Consider the following 20,527-nt stretch of genomic DNA (forward strand, 5'->3'; position numbering starts at 1 on the left):
GCCGTGTACCCTCTTCTACAGAAAGAAAAGGGGAGAGCTGGAAAAGGGGCAGAGAACAGCAGCTAAAAGGAGGAAGCAGCATGCTTTGAGAAAACTCTGAAATGTTTAGGGCTTTCTTTTGAAGTCTGAGGGAGAGAAAGAGAACACAGTATTGGAGAGAAACATAACAGAGGTTTGTGCAGTTGTGCGTTGCATAGTGAAAACAGAGATTTTTCTTCCTAGTTCCTTATGCAGTGGTAGCCATATGACATATCTAGGTTCTCGGGGTAATTTCTGTTTCTGGCTTTGGAGCAAACAGCGGGGCTGGGAGAGGGGATCTTGATCTTGTGCGATCTTCCCAGCATACAGAGAAGACTTTGTTGAGTAGAATATCATGGCTGAGTTTGATAGATCTTTGGTCTGAGTAAGCAGGACTGCTCTTATGACTTGTCTAAATAGTTTAAAGTTGATCTGTGCCCGTCCCAATCAGATTGGTGGCACTAAAACAGAGGCCATTTATCCCAAGAATGGACAACATGGAGCTCAGAGGCCAGCATGCAATTCCATGTGGTTTTGCCCTCCTGAAAAACTCTAGTTGTTATTGCTCTTACTGCTGCTGCTGTTTTTAAGTTGTAACAGGAAAATTTCTGCTCCTTGAACCTTCTAAGAGCAGCAGTTCTCCTGTAAGGCAAAGAACATTCATATGTTCAGTTTAGACCAGTTTTATATAATTCTGTCGTAGAACTCTAATTCTGTCAATCAGATTACTGACATCCAGTTATTTTTGGAATAATTGTCTCTGCCCTGCTGCCATCTTTTGTTTCAGTTATTTTTATATATAGTTCATATAGATTTGGGTTTCTTTTTTTGATGTCCTAATTTTGATTATTATTTAATTTTATCTTATATTGTAAGCCGCCTTGAGTAGTGTCTTGGCCACTAGGTGGACACGGTTAAAAATTTAAATAAGTAAATAAATGTAGTTTTGATGACTCTATATATTAAAGCAAAAGGTGCAGTGTTCAAGCTGCATGCACCTCCCTGTTTTTCTGCACACAGTTGATTATTCCCCCAAGAGGTTTCCAGAACTGTAGATCTCTTCTAATTAGGCAGTCTTTGCAGCACAACTTATTTTTTTTAAAAAAAAAATAGTAGCTTTTTTCTTTCCCACTCTTTTAAACAGCTATCTTGTTGCTGTACTTCAGTGAAAAGGCGCAGCCCCTTTGTTGACTTGGAGGGTCTGGTGTCACCATTCCCTCACCAGCTCCTTGGCTTCTAGGAAGTTAGACTGCTCTGTCCTATCACCTGACTTTGTGAGGTTAAATCTGAACTTTTTCAAATAATGTAAGCTTGAAGATTTCAGGCATCATATTTTACACAGCAGAATGTGGGCATATAGCAGCAGGTGAAGTTTTGAAACTGCAAAACAAGTGGAATGTGGTGGAGTTATGTTTCCCCAAACGTCTGCGTTGTTCGACATCAGCATTGGGAAAACTGGCTACACTTTTATACAACAGATGTCTGCTATTCTTCTCAGTTCTCACTCTTGAACATATGTATGCATGGCAAAATGTTCACTCCCAAGCAGGGCCTAGCCTCTATTCTATGCAGGTGAGAATCCTCACATTTTGATAGGATATTACACATATTTTTATCAACGTGTCCTTACTTTGTTTTTAAATAGAGACTCTCCAGCTTCATTTTGTCTGTTTTGAGGCCATCAAGGTATGAATGTGATGTGGTGGCCAAAAGTACACAATAGAATTGTGTTGCTATAGGAAACCTGATGGCACAAAGAGGATACTCTCGTAGTTTTGTGAACTACTCAGTTACAGTGGTATCAAACTGCCATAATGTGCAGCATAGGTATACTCTGAATGTGCATGAAGGCCAGACAGTCATTAGAGAACATTTGTGATGAGTTCTCTTCCTCGTTTCAGCATCTTATACACCTCTCCGCAAGTCCTGACTTGAGTTAGCATTAACTATGGTTAGCACCTATGTAAGTATAGCAATGATGATGCACCACCAAGTCAATTTGGATTTACCTCAACCTTTTCCATCCCTTTCCATGGTTATAGGATACTCAGAAGTGGTTTAACATTTTGGAGGCAATTTGGAACTCTTCAGCTTGCGCAGGGCTACAAAGGGTAGCATTACACTATAGATAAATCAAACCATATAAAGAAGAGAAAAGTTGTGAGGAAAAACATCATCCTGTGACATGCTTTCCATGTCATACGCCTGTACCATGCCTCAGTCTTAGCCAGGACCATAAGGTAGAAAAGACTGCACAAGGCAGAAATAAATCTCAGCTAGGCAGAAGGTGCAACACAGGCCATGTTGTCTCTGTTCTACCTCAACCTGTTGCTTTCCGGTATTGATAAATCATAGAAAAAGACACCCTTCAAGTTGTTAGCCTTTAATATTTAGAGTGCCCGCAATAACAAGATGCAATTTTTTACCTAGATAGTCTAAACTTCAGCCAAAACTAGACGTTAGGAAGGAACTTTAAAAGTTCCTTACATGTAAGGGAATGTTGTTGGACCAAGGCTGTGATCATCAGTATTATAGTATTGTGGAGGCTGGGCAATGAAGAGAGCTGACGGGGAAAAAGGAGATTCATTTGAAATGTGGTTTTATGGATACTGTGAAAGTCAAATAAGTGGGTTCTAAATCCAATCAAGCCTGAACTCTCCCTAGAAGCAAAAAAAAAACAAAAAAAAAACAAAAAAAAACACTATCAACTTTTCATAATGTTGCTATAGGTAAAAATTGACTTGTTGGTACATAATAACAAAGAATCACTGGTGCTAACTTTAAAATCTAAAGATGTTGCCTTGTAGGTCTGTGCTGGCATGTTGACAAAATTAAAGGGGATAAAAGAAAAGGGAGGGCTAAATTTTGTGGCACTTTGAAAAATAACAAATCTGTTTAATGCAAGCTTTCATAAGACTTGATAGCATAGGCAAAAGTCAGTCTAAAGATACAATCCTATATCCACTTACATAGGGAATATGTTTTACTGAATTCAGTAACACTTTTTCTCCAAGGTATTATGCAGGCTTGACTTGTAAAACTCCTGTGTCCATGACAAACATTGAATATTGTCTGTTGAATTTTAACAGATGAAACAACATGATATTTAGTGGTGAGAGAATACATGGCCTGGGTCTGTAATAATTACCATTTATTCATCTAATAGATAATTCGGAATAATGGCACAGGAAAGATTTACACTCTTCTTTATCCAAGATGTCTGGCAGCACTTCTAACGAGATCAAAAATGTATTAAGGGAAAATATCCAGCACTTTTCCTAACATAGTTTGGGTTTGTGATACAATCCTACTGTTTTCTCTTTCAAGTTAAGAGCACTGTCAACCCTATCTTGCAGTTTTTATTTTTTTGAGTCACATTTAGAAGAAGTGCTGCCTTTTAAATCATGAACAGTCTCTCCTGCTCTTCTTCTGCTTTTCTGTTTGAAATTAGATAATGGAAAGCAGATCTAGGACTGTGTTCAATCGTTTATTTCCACATAAAGTAACCTAACACAGTGCAGACTCCTTTTGTGTAGCAGGCACAAAGGAATAGAGTTTTGTACTGCAGCTTAAGTAGGTTAAGTCATAACTACCCGTTAACTCACATGGGTAGCACATGCACTATCAGCATATTAAAAATTAAACATTTAGAAGATATTCTGTAAAAAAAATCACCTGTATTAGAAATATTAATCCATGACTGATGAATTCAAATCATGGTCAACACAGCCATATACATTAGTACAGATTTTGAAACATACAGTATTATATACAATCTTTCCCTGTCTATTCAGTTTCTCTGCCTTTTATTATTATTTTTTTCAAAAGCTAAAACACAGATACTTCTTCCTTCCCATGCAAACATAGTCTGCCTTTCTCACGCTACATGGCTTACCTTTTCCTGGTATGCATACAGCATGAATCACTTGATATTCACCCCAGATTGCTCCAGATTAATAACTGCCTCCTGCTACCATTATTAGCAATTTCAGGAGAAAAAACCACTTTTATTATATAACAGTTAGAAGGCATATTGCTGCTGTTCCTTCGTTTCTTAAATCATTTTCTGAGGTAAGAACGAAAGAAAAAGAGTGAAATACAGTAAATGGTGGAAAAGCAAGGGAAGATTACAAGTAGAGGATTGAAGTAAATGAGGAAGGATGCTGCCATGATAAAAGCTCCCTCTGAAACTCCCAGGTTACTCTGACTTTGGATCAAAAGTGAATGCAGCTAAGAGGTGTGTGACTACCTTGCAACCGAGCAGTGAACCCACCAGGTAGGTGCCTGGTGAACACAAGGCTGCTTGTGGTGGGATTGATGCCATAGCCTTCTCCATAACATATTCCTTCAGTCTCTCTGTGTAGGAAGAATTGTGCAGTAGAAGTAACGAAGCACATGCTTTATATGCAAAAAGCACCAAATACTATCAAGGCAGAGGAACTGATTGCTTACTTTTTAAAAAATTCATTACACTAATAGTTCGAAGACCTTAATATTATTTTAGTTAATTTGACCTACAATACAATGACTCTCGGCTTTACTGCTTTCCCCGCCCTCTTGAGTTTTAACTGGATCCCCAGTCTTCCAGCCCCCCTTTCTCTCCCCACCGTCTTTGCTCAGGCCTAGTGTCCGTTTTCTGTCCCCTGGAGGAATGTTTATAACAGTACCCTCAAAAACATAGGCCATACATTACTGTATATAGATGTACCATATACCCAAAAGCCAATGAATATTTAGAATGTTCTACTTGTGGAACTCATATTTCATTCAACATTTCATTCTGTTTCCATAGTATGTCTGACGAAGTGGACATGTCCACGAAAGCGTGCATTAAAATATAATAGTCTTTAAGGTGCCACATGTTTTTGTTTTGTTTTGTTTCTTTGAATTTTGCCTGCTTTGCTTCTACCAAGTAACAGAAAATGTTACTTTTAGTACTGTACCCCACCACGCCCCATCTAAATGCTACAGTGAACTGTCCTCCGATTAAAAGGAGACTCTTCTCCCAGCTATCTTATTTCCTCAGTTCCCACAAAACAGAATAGAGCAGCAACACCAGAACACATCACAAGCCACACACATCTAACTATAAAAGAAATTCAAAAGTTGCAGTTATGCTCCAGAAAAAGTGCCAGTCTTTAGCTGTACAGCTGCACATAAATATATTAGATAAATATATTTGTACATTATTGATTTTATTGGAATGCACTCCGGTGTAGAGCCCAATATAAATAAATAAATGGTGATGATGTTTCTAATACTGTGGTTTGTGGCAGCATGTGATTCAGAGTAGCCCCTCCCACCCCATAATATACATGCATTCTCAAACACACATAGGTGCACACCCACACAGCTCTGATGAAACATTTAATAAGTGGAAGGAGGAAGCCAGATTGAAGACGAAAGTAAATCAGGCTGAGGCTAACCATTTAAAAACCAGTCGTCAGGATTGCAAACTTCAGACCAAAGGCCGAAGCGGATGCACAACACTTGCGTTGTTACTTGGCTGGTGTTTTTGCCTTAACTGTTGACAGCATTGTAGAAAATAATTCCCCAAAGTTCCACAGTACTTCTCTCTGTTGTGGTGGTCAGTCATGATAGGATGTCAATAGGTGTAAATAATGTTTGTTCTAAGATCCTTAGTGTTAAGTATTTTAACAGAGAGAGAGATGTGAATCTGAGATCAGTGCACTCTTTTGCACTCCGGGATGGAACAGCCAGATGTCCTGCCCTTTCAAAGTCCCCTGAAATGCTTGCATTCATGCACCTTGGGAGACCTGTTGACTTTGGGTGAAATATGTGCATACATGTTTGAAGTGAACATTTCGTGTGGTGCTGAACTTCCTTTTCCCATTTCATTTAGATGCTAATGGAATGGCAATGTGTTTGAGAAACAAGTATATATTGCAAGCAGCAGAGGTTTACATTTTAATTAGATGGCTGTGTTCATGTGTGTTTGTGCACGTGTACGTGTCTACACATCAATACAACACTGATTTTTATGTTTATATGTATGTTAGGACATAAACATTATTTCTCTGTTAATGGCCCTGAAGAAAATCTAACCTATATTTTCATGCAAGAAACCGATAGCCTATTCAATAATGTAAATTATTCCCACCCTCCTTTTGGTGTCTCTTGACATATTTGAAGTGGGTGCTCTGTGTTATTTGTCTGACATTATACTAGAAGAAATAGAATTTAAGCCAATAAAATCTGAGTAATTTGTTGTCTGTATTCATCCACAAAACAGCTACTTTGCTCTATATGTTTTATTGTACTGGAGCCTAATTCAGTGGACAGTAAATTACCGTATTTTTCGCTCCATAAGATGCACCTTTCCATAAGATGCACCAATTTTTTAGGAGAAGAAAACAGGAAAATATAATCTGTTTTCTTCGCTCCATAAGACGCACAGACTTTCCACCCCCCTGTTTTGTGGGGAAAAAGTGCATCTTATGGTGCGAAAAATACAGTACATGAATGACGTCTCATCACCCCTAGATGCTGGTGTCTTTTTTAATTTCACAGTAGTTTTATGGCAAATAAATGCATATCACTTCTTTTATATTTGTGCTGTCAAGATAGAACTGACTTTTAAGGCTTTCAAAAGTAAGATATTTAAGGAGTGGCTTTATGAGTTCAACTCCCCCACTGAGTTTCCATTGCTAGGAGGGATTCAAACCCAGACCTCCTGAATCCTAGTCCATCACTATATCCACTACACCACCCTGGGCACCATTTATCTTTTATATTAAATTCCTTTTTAATCAGCTTTTTACATGGGGACCCTAAGATATTCTAGAGCCAGAAAGAGATTTCAGGAAAACTGTCACTATCGATTTTGGCTAGGATTAAAGATGGAGCTGGTTGCCCTGCATGTTCTGTAGAGATGGAGTGTCATTTCTGCCCTTTCCTGTTTCTGCCATTGCAGTTGATTGTTGTACTGTGGCTTGTTTGTATGCACATCCCTGCAAGGGAAAGCAAGTAAATACAATAGAAAAAGCTGCATTGCTTAGCCAGTTCAGTGCAAAAGGTGCATGCTTCAACTATGAAATGCAAAGAAGAGTGGTAATAAGTGGAACTGTTTCATCTTAATGAGAAATACACAATTATGACATATTGTACTGATTGTATGGTCGAGAGATTTATAATTTTATTAACAATAAGGTGTGAATCATACGAGAAACTGCATTTCTTCAATTAACCTTGTATTAAATGTTGTTAAGCGTGCTTTCCTAGCAGATATTAGTGGGAAAGTTAGTTTCTTAACATCAAATCAATCTAATTCTACTGTTCCTTGATTGTTCTTTCATTTTCAGGTGGCTCCATATTACAAGGACAGGTGTTTGTGTGTGTGTGTGTGTGTGTGTGTGTACATGGATATGGATTTTATCAAGAGAACAGAGAATCAGGAATTTTGTCATGAAAAGAAATCTGCATGAGCAGAAAAATGCCCAGACCCATTTTTCTTTTGCTTATAAAAAGCTCTGTTCTTAAATAACTGAAGCAAATTAAGTCTTTTCCTCCTTTCCCAAAATTATTCAGTTAATACGTTTAAAAAACAAATAAATTCCAGTTTAATTCCTTTCTCTAGGAATAAAGGTGGGAGAAGTGTTTTTCCTATTCTGCATATTATATGGCTGTTCCATAGATAACCAAAGGATACAAGACCTCTTAGAGAATTCTTGAACAGGAAGTAATGCTGAGTGTTTGCATAGCCATGAGCTGTGCTGTTATGTTACATTTCATGGACTATGAAAGACTGGAAATAGCTAGCAGCAGAAAAAGCTTTTAAAATGTTGTAAGACAATGGTAGTATATATTTGTGTTTGTGTGAGTGAGGGGGAAGAGGATGGTGGGCTATGTTAAGGTCTAATCCAGGGTCCTTGGGCTAGATATCAGCCCCAACAGATAGAAGTCATGATTATCAGGAAATGGGATTCAGTAAGTATCTGAGATTCAATGCAATGGTCACAAAATTGAGGTCATCTATTATAACACAACCCCCAGGCCCTTTTTTAGCTTTAATGGATTATGACAATGGTCTCTTCTCACTGAGTGCTAAGACTTGTTTTCACACAACTTACTTGGTACAGTGGTGCCTCGCATTACGACGTTAATTCGTTCCAGCGAAATCGCTGTAGAACGAAAATGTCGTAAAGCGAAATTTAAAAGCCCATAGAAATGCATTAAAACCCGTTTAATGCGTTCCGATGGGCTGGAAACTCACCGTCCAGCGAAGATCCTCCATAGGGCAGCCATTTTCGCTGCCTGGGCACCGAGGAATCCATCCGAGAAAACAGCAGGGGCCATTTTGATTACCCAGTGGCCATTTTGAAACCGCCGATCAGCTGTCCGAAAATCATCGTTTTGTGAAGAATCGGTTCCCGAAGCAGGGAACCAATCATCACAAAGAGAAATTCCCCCATAGGAAACATCGTAAAGCGATTGCAAAAGCGATCGCAAAAAGTTCGTTGTAATGCAGTTTTGTCGTTAAACGGAGCAATCGTAAAGCGAGGCACCACTGTACATTATTAACTTGGGCTTCATTGGTTGGGAATCAACAGTAAGAATTTTTTTTAGTACAGTGACTGCGGATTGGTTGGGTTGGCTAATGTTCTTTGTAAACTGCTGATTCACTTAGTACATCAGCCCTCTGAAGTGTTTTATTTTTAAATGTTGTTGTTGTTGTTGTTGGGTTACTTTCTTGCTTAGGACCAGGTTCAAATCTCCTGTGGCGTTTTTAGAGAATCTTGAGCCAGTCAGTATCCCTCACCCTAACTGAAGGTTAGACATTGAGAAGATAAAAATGGGGATTGAATGCACAATTATGGATATCACCTTGAGCTTTCCCAAGCAGAGGTGGGGTTTAAATGCAATAAATAAATATAAATATTTACAATTCTATCACTAGGACAATTCCTTTTGCCCCCAACAGAGGCGGTTAAGAAAGCACTTATGAGTGAACTCTGTTCGGTCTCTTTAGGCATCTTTTTATGTAGTCGTTCCAGCTTTGATTTCCCCTCTCTCAGTTCCTGTTTAACAGGTGAATTGAACCACAAGGTTATAAAATGTTGAGGAAGTTACCTATATGGCAAAAGCTAGTGCTGTGTAGCAGATAAAATGTCATACTAAGACTTAGGAGACGTGAATTCAAATGCCTTCTTGGCTGTGGAAACTCACAGGAGGTGGGAACTGGTGAAACCTTTCCACAAGAGCCTCGTGGCGCAGTGGTTAAACCGCTGTACTGCAGCCAAAACTGTGCTCACGACCCGGGGTTCAATCCCAGATAGCCGGCTCAAGGTTGACTCAGCCTTCTATCCTTCCGAGGTCGGTAAAATGAGTACCCAGCTTGGGGGGGGGGGCAATGTGTAGCCTGTATAATTCATTTCTAAGCCGCCCAGTGAGTGTTTGAAGAACTGTGGGGCGGTATATAAGTTCTCTTGGCATAGTTGTGGTTCAGTGGAATGGTCTTGAATTTTGTTGTTGTTTTATTTTAAGATTAATGTTTGCTTAAATTTGTATATGTATTTGCCAAAAATCTTCAAAGGTTGGTTTGAAGTGGCTCGTATTTGCCGCTCCCTCCATTTTTGAGAGATGTTTCTGTTTTAGTATTAAAATGGCTTCATCCTGCTTTATGTACCATGCTTATAACATTATTTCAGAGCTATGTTGTAGACAATTTTCGGCTTAGTTACTTATTGAAATATCCTTCAGTTGTAATATATCTGCAGTAGTCAGAAATCTCACAATACTGTACTTACAAGACCTTATGAACCGTCAGTATTTTTCTCTAGGTGCCCTCTGGTGGATAAGGTTTTATTTGATCCAAATGATTTTGGTTCAGCAGATGTAAGTTACATGCCACACTGTATTGGGAAATAAAACTGGTTCTGCAATGTACTCTCTGTTGCCCGCATGTCACTGTAGAGATAAATGTTACATTTCCTTGCAGCAGTCTGTTAAGGAAATAGAAAGGAGACACCAGAGAAGGGAGGTATCTGAAGGGCACCTCATATATTTACTCTGCTTTATTACTTTTTAGTATCTGAGTGGTATATCGGAGGATCTTCTTTGGAATTAAACAGTTTGATACTCTCCATTTAAAAGCGAGAAAGGAAAATACAGTATATGAACTAATTCAGTATAGTAATGTGGATGATTTGTTGGTTATCCTCCTCATGTGCTGATTCTTATATTACAATTCTATCATAATAAATGTAGAATTGCAATTGTTTTGTGTGTGCGTTTGTGTGTTTGATGAGTTTGAAAACGGGGAGCAGGGTTTAGTGTTCTCATGACAGAGTCCACAGCCAAGAACCCTGTCTTTCAATATGTCCCTGCTGTGCCCTAGCCACCCTCACTCTGTAGTTTTATGTCATGCCATGCTATATGCCCTTCATAGCACCCAGCTAGGTAAAAGCATGGAAAAGGAAAAGAGTCGGAGATGTAACAGGAAAGCAAGTGGCATACCCTTGAGATACTGTAGCAATAGTACACTTGGTCCGTTGGACCTCTCTCCTGTTCTGGGTTAGCACAGCTCCTGTGTTTCAAAAAGAAAAGAAATGCAGTGATACCTTGACTTATGAACTTAATCTGTATTGGAACGGCGTTCGTACGTCAAAAAGTTCATAAATCGAGGCAGACTTTTCCATAGGAATGAACTGAAAACCATTTAATCCGTACCTGCTGTTTTTTGTTCTTATGTCGAGGCGCCATTCTTAAATCAAAGCATTAGTTCCCATAGGAACTAATCCAAAACTGATTAATCCGTACTCTACCATTAGGCGGAGATTTTTTAAATTTTTTCTTCTTCTTTTGACCTAAGATGAATTTAGGCTAAAAAAGGTGCGGGAAAGTTTTTTTTTAGTTCACAAATCGAGGCTCCGTTCACAAATTGAAGCAGCATTTTTCGAACGGAGCCGTTCGTAACTTGAAATGTTCGCAAGTTGAGACGTTTGTAAGTCGAGGTACAACTGTAACCAAAACAACAGACAACACACTTGCTGTAGTAACTGGGCAGTAGAACCTAACTGACAAAAGACAGAAACAGATCTATAGAGAGGGACTGGAAGAGCCCAAGAACAAATGGGCTTCTGAAGCCTTTGAACTGTTTAACCTTAATGGGCCTACTAGACCATGTCAGAATTTTTTTGTGGTTCTCCTGAGATATCATGTTGCAATTGTGATGCAATCAACTGAGCTTTCAGCTGTTCCTGAACAAATTAGGCTATAGCCCTTGAAGAATCCAAATTTCCCATATGGCATTGCAGACTATTACTGTTTAGGTCAGTGGTGTACACACACACACACACACACACACACACAAGGATGAGAAAGGAAAGACTTATAGTATTTCTTTACAATACAGTATTTGTTATCTGGTTTTTAGACTACAGTGATTGGATGTCATTCATCAATTTGGGATGTACATTTTAATAAGACAACAATCTTGCCCCCTTTCATATATGGAGGGATTACTCAGCAGCATCGTATGTATGACTAATGAAAAATCATTGCTACCCCTTCTGTTATGCAGTAATAAGACTTCTTTGTGTCTCTAATTATATCCGTTAAGCTTGCTCACAGGCGGCACACAGATTAGACAGGAGGGGACAGGCTTTGTTTAGAAGGCACTGGAGATTTAGCTCTCACACTGAAGTGTAACTCTTTTTGCTGAAATGCAAAATCTAGGGTTCCTGCACCCATGTCCCTGTGACCGTTATGATTAAGGCTGCAAGTTTATAACAACCCTTTTGAAGGTCTCTCTTGGTTCTAAGTGTACAGTACTTTAATATAATTAAGCAACAGGCTCATTTGCCTGCATCTGCTCCCCTCCAGAGCGAGCCCTTTTGGATTATTCCGTCGAGAAGGTACTGTATTCCCAAAGGCAGCAACCCTGATTAGCGCAGATGTTGCTGTGTAAGTCTTTAGTCAAAGGATTTGGTATTTGAAAAAGCACTGAGGGGTGTGCTTTCTAATGTGGCATGTATGAATCAGATGGGCAATCTTAGATGGACTTACCCAGCTTCTGATAAGCAGGTATGTGCAGTTAGTAAATGCTTCCCATATTGTGATATGGTTGTAGAATATGAGTCCAAATAGATTTTGTTTTAAGTAAGGGATGATTTTCCTTTTTTTTGGGGGGGGGGAGCTATCTGTTTTGCTTTTGACTTTTGCCTAACATGGGGAAATGTCTGGATTGATACTGGTTTCCTTCCTTCCCCTGCCCCCTCGATCTTCATGAATCAACAGGTTTAGAATGAGAGAAAGCAAAGAAGGAAGAGAGTCCTGAAAGCAGGTCAGTTGCCCTACTATTTTGATGTAAGGTCATGTGGGAAAGAAGTTGTTTTTATGGGAAAATATCCATTCGGGTTCCCCTGGCTGGCTGCAAGGAGGGAAAGGAAGAAACTCATCTTATTGGCAAATGAGCTGATGCAGTTTTTGGCAGCACAGAGGTGTGTTGTGTTTGAAGCCTGTTGCATTCAGAAGAAACTCCCCATAGTTAGTGTTCTAGGATCCCTGCTATTCTCTTAATGCAGAGTATTCATTGTAATGTTCCAGCTGCTTCCTGTGAAGAACAGAACAAAGAGTATGTTATGAAATTTAGTTATGAATAATAGAGCTCCTGAAGGGGGCCAGTCTCCCTGTTATTCTGATAAAAGGACAGCCTGGAGTGAAACTTTTCCTGGTGAATTGTTCGTTGGTGTCATGAGTCTCATATACAACCAGGGGTTTAAAACAAGACAGTAAACTAGAGAGCTATCAGGAGGCGGCTGCTTTTTTTCCCTGTGATATAAGCCAGGAATTAAAGATCTGCTGTTTGAAATAGTGTAACTTAAAACATTTTGATGTAGAACCTAGGGAAATCATTTTGAGCATTATGGTAAGTGATAAAGGTGATTTGTTCATGAAAATTGAAATAGTTACACTATTATTACCATTTCACCTGTTTGGGGAAAGCATATGTGATATATATTGCCTCTCTTTAATCACTGTCATTAATCATCCCATTATTCTTTGAATATATTTGTAAAATAGGAAAAGTGTTGGGAAGTTTTTAATACTCAAGGTGTAAACAGAAGTACTGTATATAAAACTATGTGAACCACCATGTGTAACAATTGCACCCTGACACACTTAAAAAAAAAACATTTTTGCATGCAAACTAAGACATGGCAGCATTGCACCGAGTATTAGAAGAGAAGATGCTATCACCTTTGGCTGGTCCTAAGACCTGCCTTTTGCTTTCATTGCTCACACATAGCTAATCTAGAGTTGCCTTTCTTTTTGAACAATGAAACAAGCTTTTGAAGCTTTGCCAAACCGCACCTGACCTTTGTCTGCAGCTTTCTTCTAGGTTGCATCACTAATTTATTTCTGTGTGTTGAAATAACTCACCTCTGATTAGTAACCATATTTCCCTAGTTGGAAGCAAGAGAGATATGCTTGTTTGTTCATTTGTTTTAGTGTTCCACTATATGTATATATTTCATGTACATTAATAAATTTAAATTGTGAAATGCTCTGAAAGAAGAGAGAGAGAGAGAACATCCCACTTCAACTCCTCTCTTTAAATGGATGAAATAGTTTAATCTGATAGAACACTTGGAATGCTGAAGTTTTTCATAAATTGTTAATGTTTTACTTATTTGTTATCCAAATAGAAATGTGTTGGTAACTAACATGCTACGTTTAGATAGATAATATTAATCACCATCAAAATATATTTTAAAATGCAAAAATACCCCCCAGATTTCTCAAATAAGCTTCCAAAAGAAACATTTTAAGAATAATGAATAGATGTTATTTGTTATACTAAATAAGATCATACAAGTATTTTTTTAAAAAAAAAAACAATATATACTCTCATTATTTGCTAAAATAATGTGTTATTTCCTACTGTGTTAAAGAGGGTGATTTATGGTAGTCAAAGGCTGCAGTACCATATCTGGGAGTTAGTACCATTGAACTCAGTTGGGCTTACCCTTGAGTTGCTATTGAATTGATAATTCTGAAGAACACATTTCTGGGAATCAACCCTAAGTTGCTTCAACTTCCTTTATTAATTTTGTGCTGAAGTCGGGGGGGGGGGGAAGAAAGAAAAAAAAAGAAAAGAAAAAAGGGATCATATAGCTACATATTTTGGTAAACGTAACATTCAAGAAGCATAACATGTTTCAATTATTTAAAGGTTGGCTCTAATCCACAGGAAGATCAATTTCCTAACCATAAAAAAGGTGGAATATTCTTTACTTCCTGGTCGTGCCCAGTTAAAAAGTAAACTTGATCCTCTAAATGCAGCCGTAAATCTCCCTTCTGCATCATCTGAAGTGGATCCAATAGGCTGTCCATCTGTCGGGGTGTTTTATTACTGTATAAAGACATTGCGCAGTAAGCCTATAGCTCCATTGCTTTCTAAAAACACCAGCACAACACCTTGGAGACCAGTAACAGCTTGCTAGCATTTTGCTTTTCCACTCAGTTAATCAGGGAAGGAAAGAAACACCAAGTGGTTCCAGGGCAACCACAGTGATACATTAGCTGAACTCACAGTTTTGTTCAGAGGGCTTTTCTGAAATTAAAATTGTCAGTGTACCAAATTACAGCGGACAAAGGAAAGGTGACTTGAATTGGCCCACTGTAAGGCTGAAAGGATGCATACAGATTTGCAGTGGTTCCCAGCAGTCAGTTAATTTTCTCACAACTCTTGGTATAGCACTTTTGGCACGGCACATTTTTCTTCACCATAGAAGCAGAGAAGAGTAGAATGTAACAGATAAAACCTGATTGGCTTTTCCTTCACCAAGAGCTAGAAATCAAATCCAGACACTGGTTTCTCCAAAATTGCACAGACAGACCTTATCTTTACAGTGGACCCTCTACTTACGGAATTAATCCGTATTGGAATGGTGGCTGCAGGTCAAAAAGTCTATAGGTTGAGTCTCCATTGACCTACAATGCCTTGAAAACCGATTAATGCCTTAACCGGCCATTTTTGTTCCATTTTGGTTTTTTTCTGGTCTGTAGGTCGATTCTCTGGCTGCAAGTCGAACGTAAATTTTGCGACCAAAGAAGTCTGTAACTCGAAAAGTCTGTAAGTCGAGGGTCCACTGTATTTTCAAATGAGTGAAGAACTTTTCAGTGTTGTAAATATGTAATGGTAGTTCTAGTAGTATGTGATTGCATTCAGATGAATGGCAGAATACATCTGAATGTTTTGAAGACTGCAAAGCAGGAGCTTTTCTTCAAGGGTTCATTCAGTCTGTGATTAAGAGAGGGATTTGGAAATATGTGGTCTGATAATTTTGGACTGAAGCTCTTCTTATCAGCTATACTGGCAGAGTCTGATAGGAGTTTTGGTCATGTAAAATATGGTGGACTGTATGTTCTCCACACTTGGGTGAAAGCATGTGGATGGATCTGGAAGTCTCCAGTTCACCTCTCAGCACAGCCCCAATGTCAGACAAACTGCCATTTATCAGTCAGGATCCCACCCACCCGAAACTAAGGGCTAGAGGATACTGGGCTTTGTTGTAGGGCTTATTGAAGGGTTGGTAATCAAAACTGGGTGCCATTAGGTATGTAAGCAGTGCCCCTTGACTTTGTAGCAGTTGAAAAGAACAGGCAACATGACATATTTCAGGATGGCATAAAAAGAATATGTGTGATTTGCTGTGGGCCTGAGCTAGATTACAAAAATTTGGAAATATCGCCTAAAGTCTTGGTGATGGGAAAAACTCTTGAGATCAAGAAGCTTATGAATGCCCAAGTGTGAGCAATCTACATTTTGAACATATCCCAGTAATTGGTTTCAGATTTGTCTATAGTTTCTCTTGATAGCTGGAAAAAAATCATATGCCTGCTGGAAGAAATACAGCTTGTTAACTGCTTGAAATGATGGTAATGTGATGCATTTTTAAGGGAACTCTGAATCCCATAAAGGCAATCCTTCCGCAAAGTGCAGGGCTTCAGCTGGCTGGTTTATTTTGGGTACAGTTAGCTCAGTTTAAAATTATTTGTATATTCCTGGTACATGTAGTACTGCACCAGTACTGATGATGATTCTTCTTAGGTAATGAAGAAAGTGCTCGTCTTTGTTACAGACTGTGATGGTTCATCGTGGACAGTTAATACTTTAAAAAATATGTTATAAGCAAATCATTTATAAGACAAATTTTAGCAAAAATTTATTTTGTATTCTGCTGATTACATGGAGACTTTGATGAAGAGATAAAGCTAAAAGTCTCCGCTAGAGGGGGTTATTTTACTTTAAATGTAGGCAACATGCAAATGCTTTTTTTTCTTAAGGCAGTAGTAAAACTGTTATTGTGGAATAAAGAAGAATCAAATTCCATTCCACTGTGTTTGTCAACATGTACTTTTCTAATTTTAAAGGCGTTAACTGGATAAGTTTGTTTCAGTATCTATCATAAAAACAAAACAAAAAGTACTGTGGCACCTTTAAAACTAACAGATTTATTTCCAGCATGAGCTTTCATGATTGCAATCCACATTCAAGAAATGCAAGAATTAATATATTTATCTCACAGGATTAACACTGCTATGGAAGGTTTTTTACCTGTGTTAATGATATTCTCAGTTTCTGTATTCCAGCATTCTTGATTCTCAACCTCCGCAATGGTTAGATTGTGTATAAAGATCTATGGCATAAATGTTATTCTGTGTGTCTGAAGTAGTGATTCGTAATGCTTGAAATCTCACACTGAAATAAATATGTTAATCCTAAAGGTACCACAATACTTTTGTTTTGAGGATCCCACCCCACAAATCTATATTGCTTTCATGTTGGCAGCTATATGTCTAGTATATCACTTGATTCTTTTGTCACATTAAAATTAATTTCATCAGTAGAGTTACTGAATCACCTTAGATCTACTTGCATGATATATCAAATTAGGCATGACCAAGTACCCTGGAAAAAATAGTGCATGATATAGCTAGATCCTGTGCCTTTGCATTTATGTGTTTAGATTTTTGAATGCCACCATACTAAATGGTACACAATTATACAATGAAAGGCAACATGATTACAAGATTAATCATATGCAATACAATCATACATCTTTGGAATAACAGAAGAACAGAAGAGCCTAGGGCTAAAGCAAACTGTTATTCTCAGTTTGGGCCAGCCTATTTGAATCAATTAAATGTTGACTTAACAAATCTCATTTATTCTGTGGGTCTGGTTTAGCTGGGATTAACAATGAGATTTACCCCATAATGTTCTTGGAAACCTGTCTGTTTCAAACATCCCAGGTATTACTTTAAAAAGACGTATCTGTGGCATATTGCATTTGTTTATAGACCATATAAACTTTTCCTCGTAAAGGATTATAGAGAAATATACTACAAATTGAAACAACAAAAAATTAAGAAGGAAAATAAATATGTTAATAGATTGGTGATTGCAATGTATTTGTGGGAAATGCTTGCCTAATAAAATCTTAAACACAGATTGAATATCAAGTAATGTAGGTGTATAACTGATCTCAGAAAGGAATGAAGCAATCTTCACATAGCCATCACACAGTATATACGTAAACTGTAGTTCTCTACCACAACATGTGCTGGTAACCAAAGTATGATTTTAAAATGGAATCAGACAGATTAAAAAATAATGACTGTAAGCCTGTGAACATCACTGTGGGCAAAAGTAGAAGCCTGTTGCCTTCATCTTCTGCTTGTGGGCTTCTAGAACGGTTTGCTTAGCATGAAAAAGATGCTGAACAGTATACAGTAGTGCTGTTCCTAACCTGTGGTGCCCTAGTTCTTGTCATTGTGTATCTTCAAGAAAAACCCTCTCAAATTCATGTCAGGTTTTTAGGAACATATTTTTTCTCTTAATTCAGTAGCATTGCAGTGATTTCAGGTGGACTCCAGTTTAATTTTTGCTGGGGAAGTAAATCTGCACCTCATTTGTACCAAACTGTACTTTTATGCCTGGGACTTGCAAAATTGCCTCAGAAGTGTAGCATGTCAAAGACTAAGAACTTCTATGAACAAACAGGTCATGTTTTTCTACACATGGTGAATTTTTTTCTATGCAGGACAGGACCACTGTGATGTAACATATAGTCCTGTAGTCCGATACGGTATAGGCATTCAGATTCTAAATACCACATTTCTCTTTCAGGAAGATTACAGTATCCTCCTGTTCCACCCACTGAATATTGCTATTAGGATAACTTTCCCAAAGGGGTATGGTCATACGTTCCCTCTTTTGACCATTTACTTTTAACATTCACACTTTCTTCAATACCAGTCAAAGAACATTGAACAATTCAGAAGACAGTGTGTTTCCAAAGTACCAGAAGTCTTTAGAAGTTTAAAAAGCAGAATTTCTTTAGTTTGTAAGCAAAGCACAGGGAAGCTAGTAGATTTAGTGAATTTACTGTGTTAAAAGAAGACTGCTCTTGTGTTTTATACTACCAAAGTGGATTTCACTTGGGAAAGGTTATGAACTTATTGCCTCTTGTAGCAAAATGCTGATATGATAATATGAGGTCTAATCTAAGCCTTACTCAGAGATTTGTTTCCCGATTAAGAGTAGGAGGAGATGGAGAGAGGTGCTTCAGCCTTATTCCCTCCAATCTCCACCTGCCCAAGTTGTAACCATTTTTGTCTGATATGGCAGGAATCAGCATTCCTGGTTATCGCCTCCTTTCAGCCTTTCTAGCAACACAGGTTAAGAGTGGAAGGTGTGGGGCTGGAGCACCTGTCCTGGGCTCCCTCTATTCATCTCAGTATATAAACACCTGAATAGAGCTTAGTTAGTGCCGCTCAGTATAAAAACTGCATGGAAATATTTTATTTTGGAGTATCAATAATTTCAGCTTTTACTCCTTTCAAAAGGCTTGACATATGCATGAAATCTCTTTGCTTTATTAGGAACACTGCAAGGAAAACTTTCTTTGTGTTTCTGTTAATGCTAGAGATGCTTTCCGGTTTCTTGTTTCAGATGTTCTCATTCTGTCATTTATGCTTAATAGATAATAGTACAGTATGTGATACTAACAACTCTGGTTGCAAAATGCTTCTATCTTGCAATATAATTTCTGTTAATATCTTGCTCTTTTTCTTTTCAGACCTGTTTCTGTTTGCACCCAGAGATTTGAGATTAATTTGTGTTGTGCTTGTTTATAATGCCCTCAAATGTGAGACGTAAGAAAACATTACTAAATTAACACTACATTTCGGTAATCAAAACTTGTATTCATTATTGGCATGATCCAGTAGATCTTTCCCAAAAGACCCAATTTTCTCCAATTTAACCTGTAATAGTGCACTTAGCAAAACCACAGTGGAGACGTAAAAACCCAAATCTCTCTCCTCTGCTTTTCTCTTTCCACCCCTGTGGTTTTCAAGTTCTTAATAGCCTTGAAGCTGCACTAATTTTTCCATAGCTTTCCAATGCCCATGCTACCTGAGGATGATGGGAGTTGTAGTATGTCTCATATAGAGGGCATCCAGTTGGAGAACACTATTGTATGAGCTAGCATGATCACGTTCTCTAGCCTTCCCCTTGCTGTGCTTGCCCAAAACTATGGGGTAAAAGCAAATTGACCTACACATATCAGTATTTTTATTTTCTAACCTGTGGTTGGACTCACTAATGGAAAAGTCTGAGAATCCCTGGTCTGCTGTGTTCCTCTGCTGGCCTGGCTGCTCAGGAAGATGAATGTGATGGTGGATATTGTAATGCAGAAAATGCCGTCTGAAAGCGATGTTCATGTGGCCAGGAGCTATCTTATGAAGATCTTGAGCAATTCTATGAGGTATGGTGTTGGTTTCCCAAAGACAAAGTTCCCTTTTGCTTTTCCAGGTAGAAGATTCCATAGCTTTTTAAATTAATCTGTTGGAAACCATCCCTTCCCATCTTCATTTCTCCATGATGAACGTTGTGGTAGTTACTAGTAGCTTTGTGCTTCGCCATACATTGTGTAGAGTGTTTATACTATCCATATTTACTAAGATCTCATAAATCTGCAACCCCATTCCCCACCCAAAAGGTTAACAGTGTCTTTTGTGAAATGCCAGTGCTGCAATCCTAACTTGTTTTATTTATCAGGGAGTCAGTCTGATTTTGCTTAGTGAGCATTACTTCTAAGTAAACATGTCAGATATTACTGTCTGTACCATATTCCTCTTATGCTATATTGTAAAACTGTATCAGCTGATTGTGGAAATCACCACATCAAGTGACACTGGATTTGTGGAATAAGTCTGCAGTGGGCAGCATTATGTGGGAAGGTTGTGCAGTGCAGGATTTGGGGATCCTGAAAGAAGGATCTAGCAAGAGACGGCTTGCATCTAACAAGGACTGGGAAGAATGTGTTTGCCCACAGCATGAAGTAGAACATCATCAGGAGGGCTTTAAACTGAATTAGAAGGGGGAGGGAGACACAAGCACAAAATAAGAGGAATGGACCAAACTGATCAAAAGGGCAACAAAAATATTAACAATAATAATCACAATAATAAC

The 20,527-nt window shown here is 38.3% G+C and overlaps 1 protein-coding gene across 5 annotated transcripts in view; it reads left to right on the top strand.

Moving 5' to 3' along the window:
- The window catches only part of SHROOM2 (shroom family member 2), a 134,502-nt gene that overhangs the window by 62,821 nt on the left and 51,154 nt on the right, over positions 1-20,527 (top strand). The window contains exon 1 of one of the 5 annotated variants that reach the window (XM_020786729.3): positions 6,804-19,820. The exons of the other annotated variants lie outside the window; for them this stretch is intronic. Within the exon in view, the coding sequence (XP_020642388.3) occupies positions 19,720-19,820 (101 nt within the window). The 5' untranslated portion in view covers positions 6,804-19,719. Of the gene's footprint in view, positions 1-6,803; positions 19,821-20,527 lie in introns of those variants that run through there. 5 annotated transcript variants of the gene reach the window in all.

Source organism: Pogona vitticeps, chromosome 3, assembly GCF_051106095.1.
Source record: "Pogona vitticeps strain Pit_001003342236 chromosome 3, PviZW2.1, whole genome shotgun sequence".
NCBI classification, from domain to species: domain Eukaryota; kingdom Metazoa; phylum Chordata; class Lepidosauria; order Squamata; family Agamidae; genus Pogona; species Pogona vitticeps.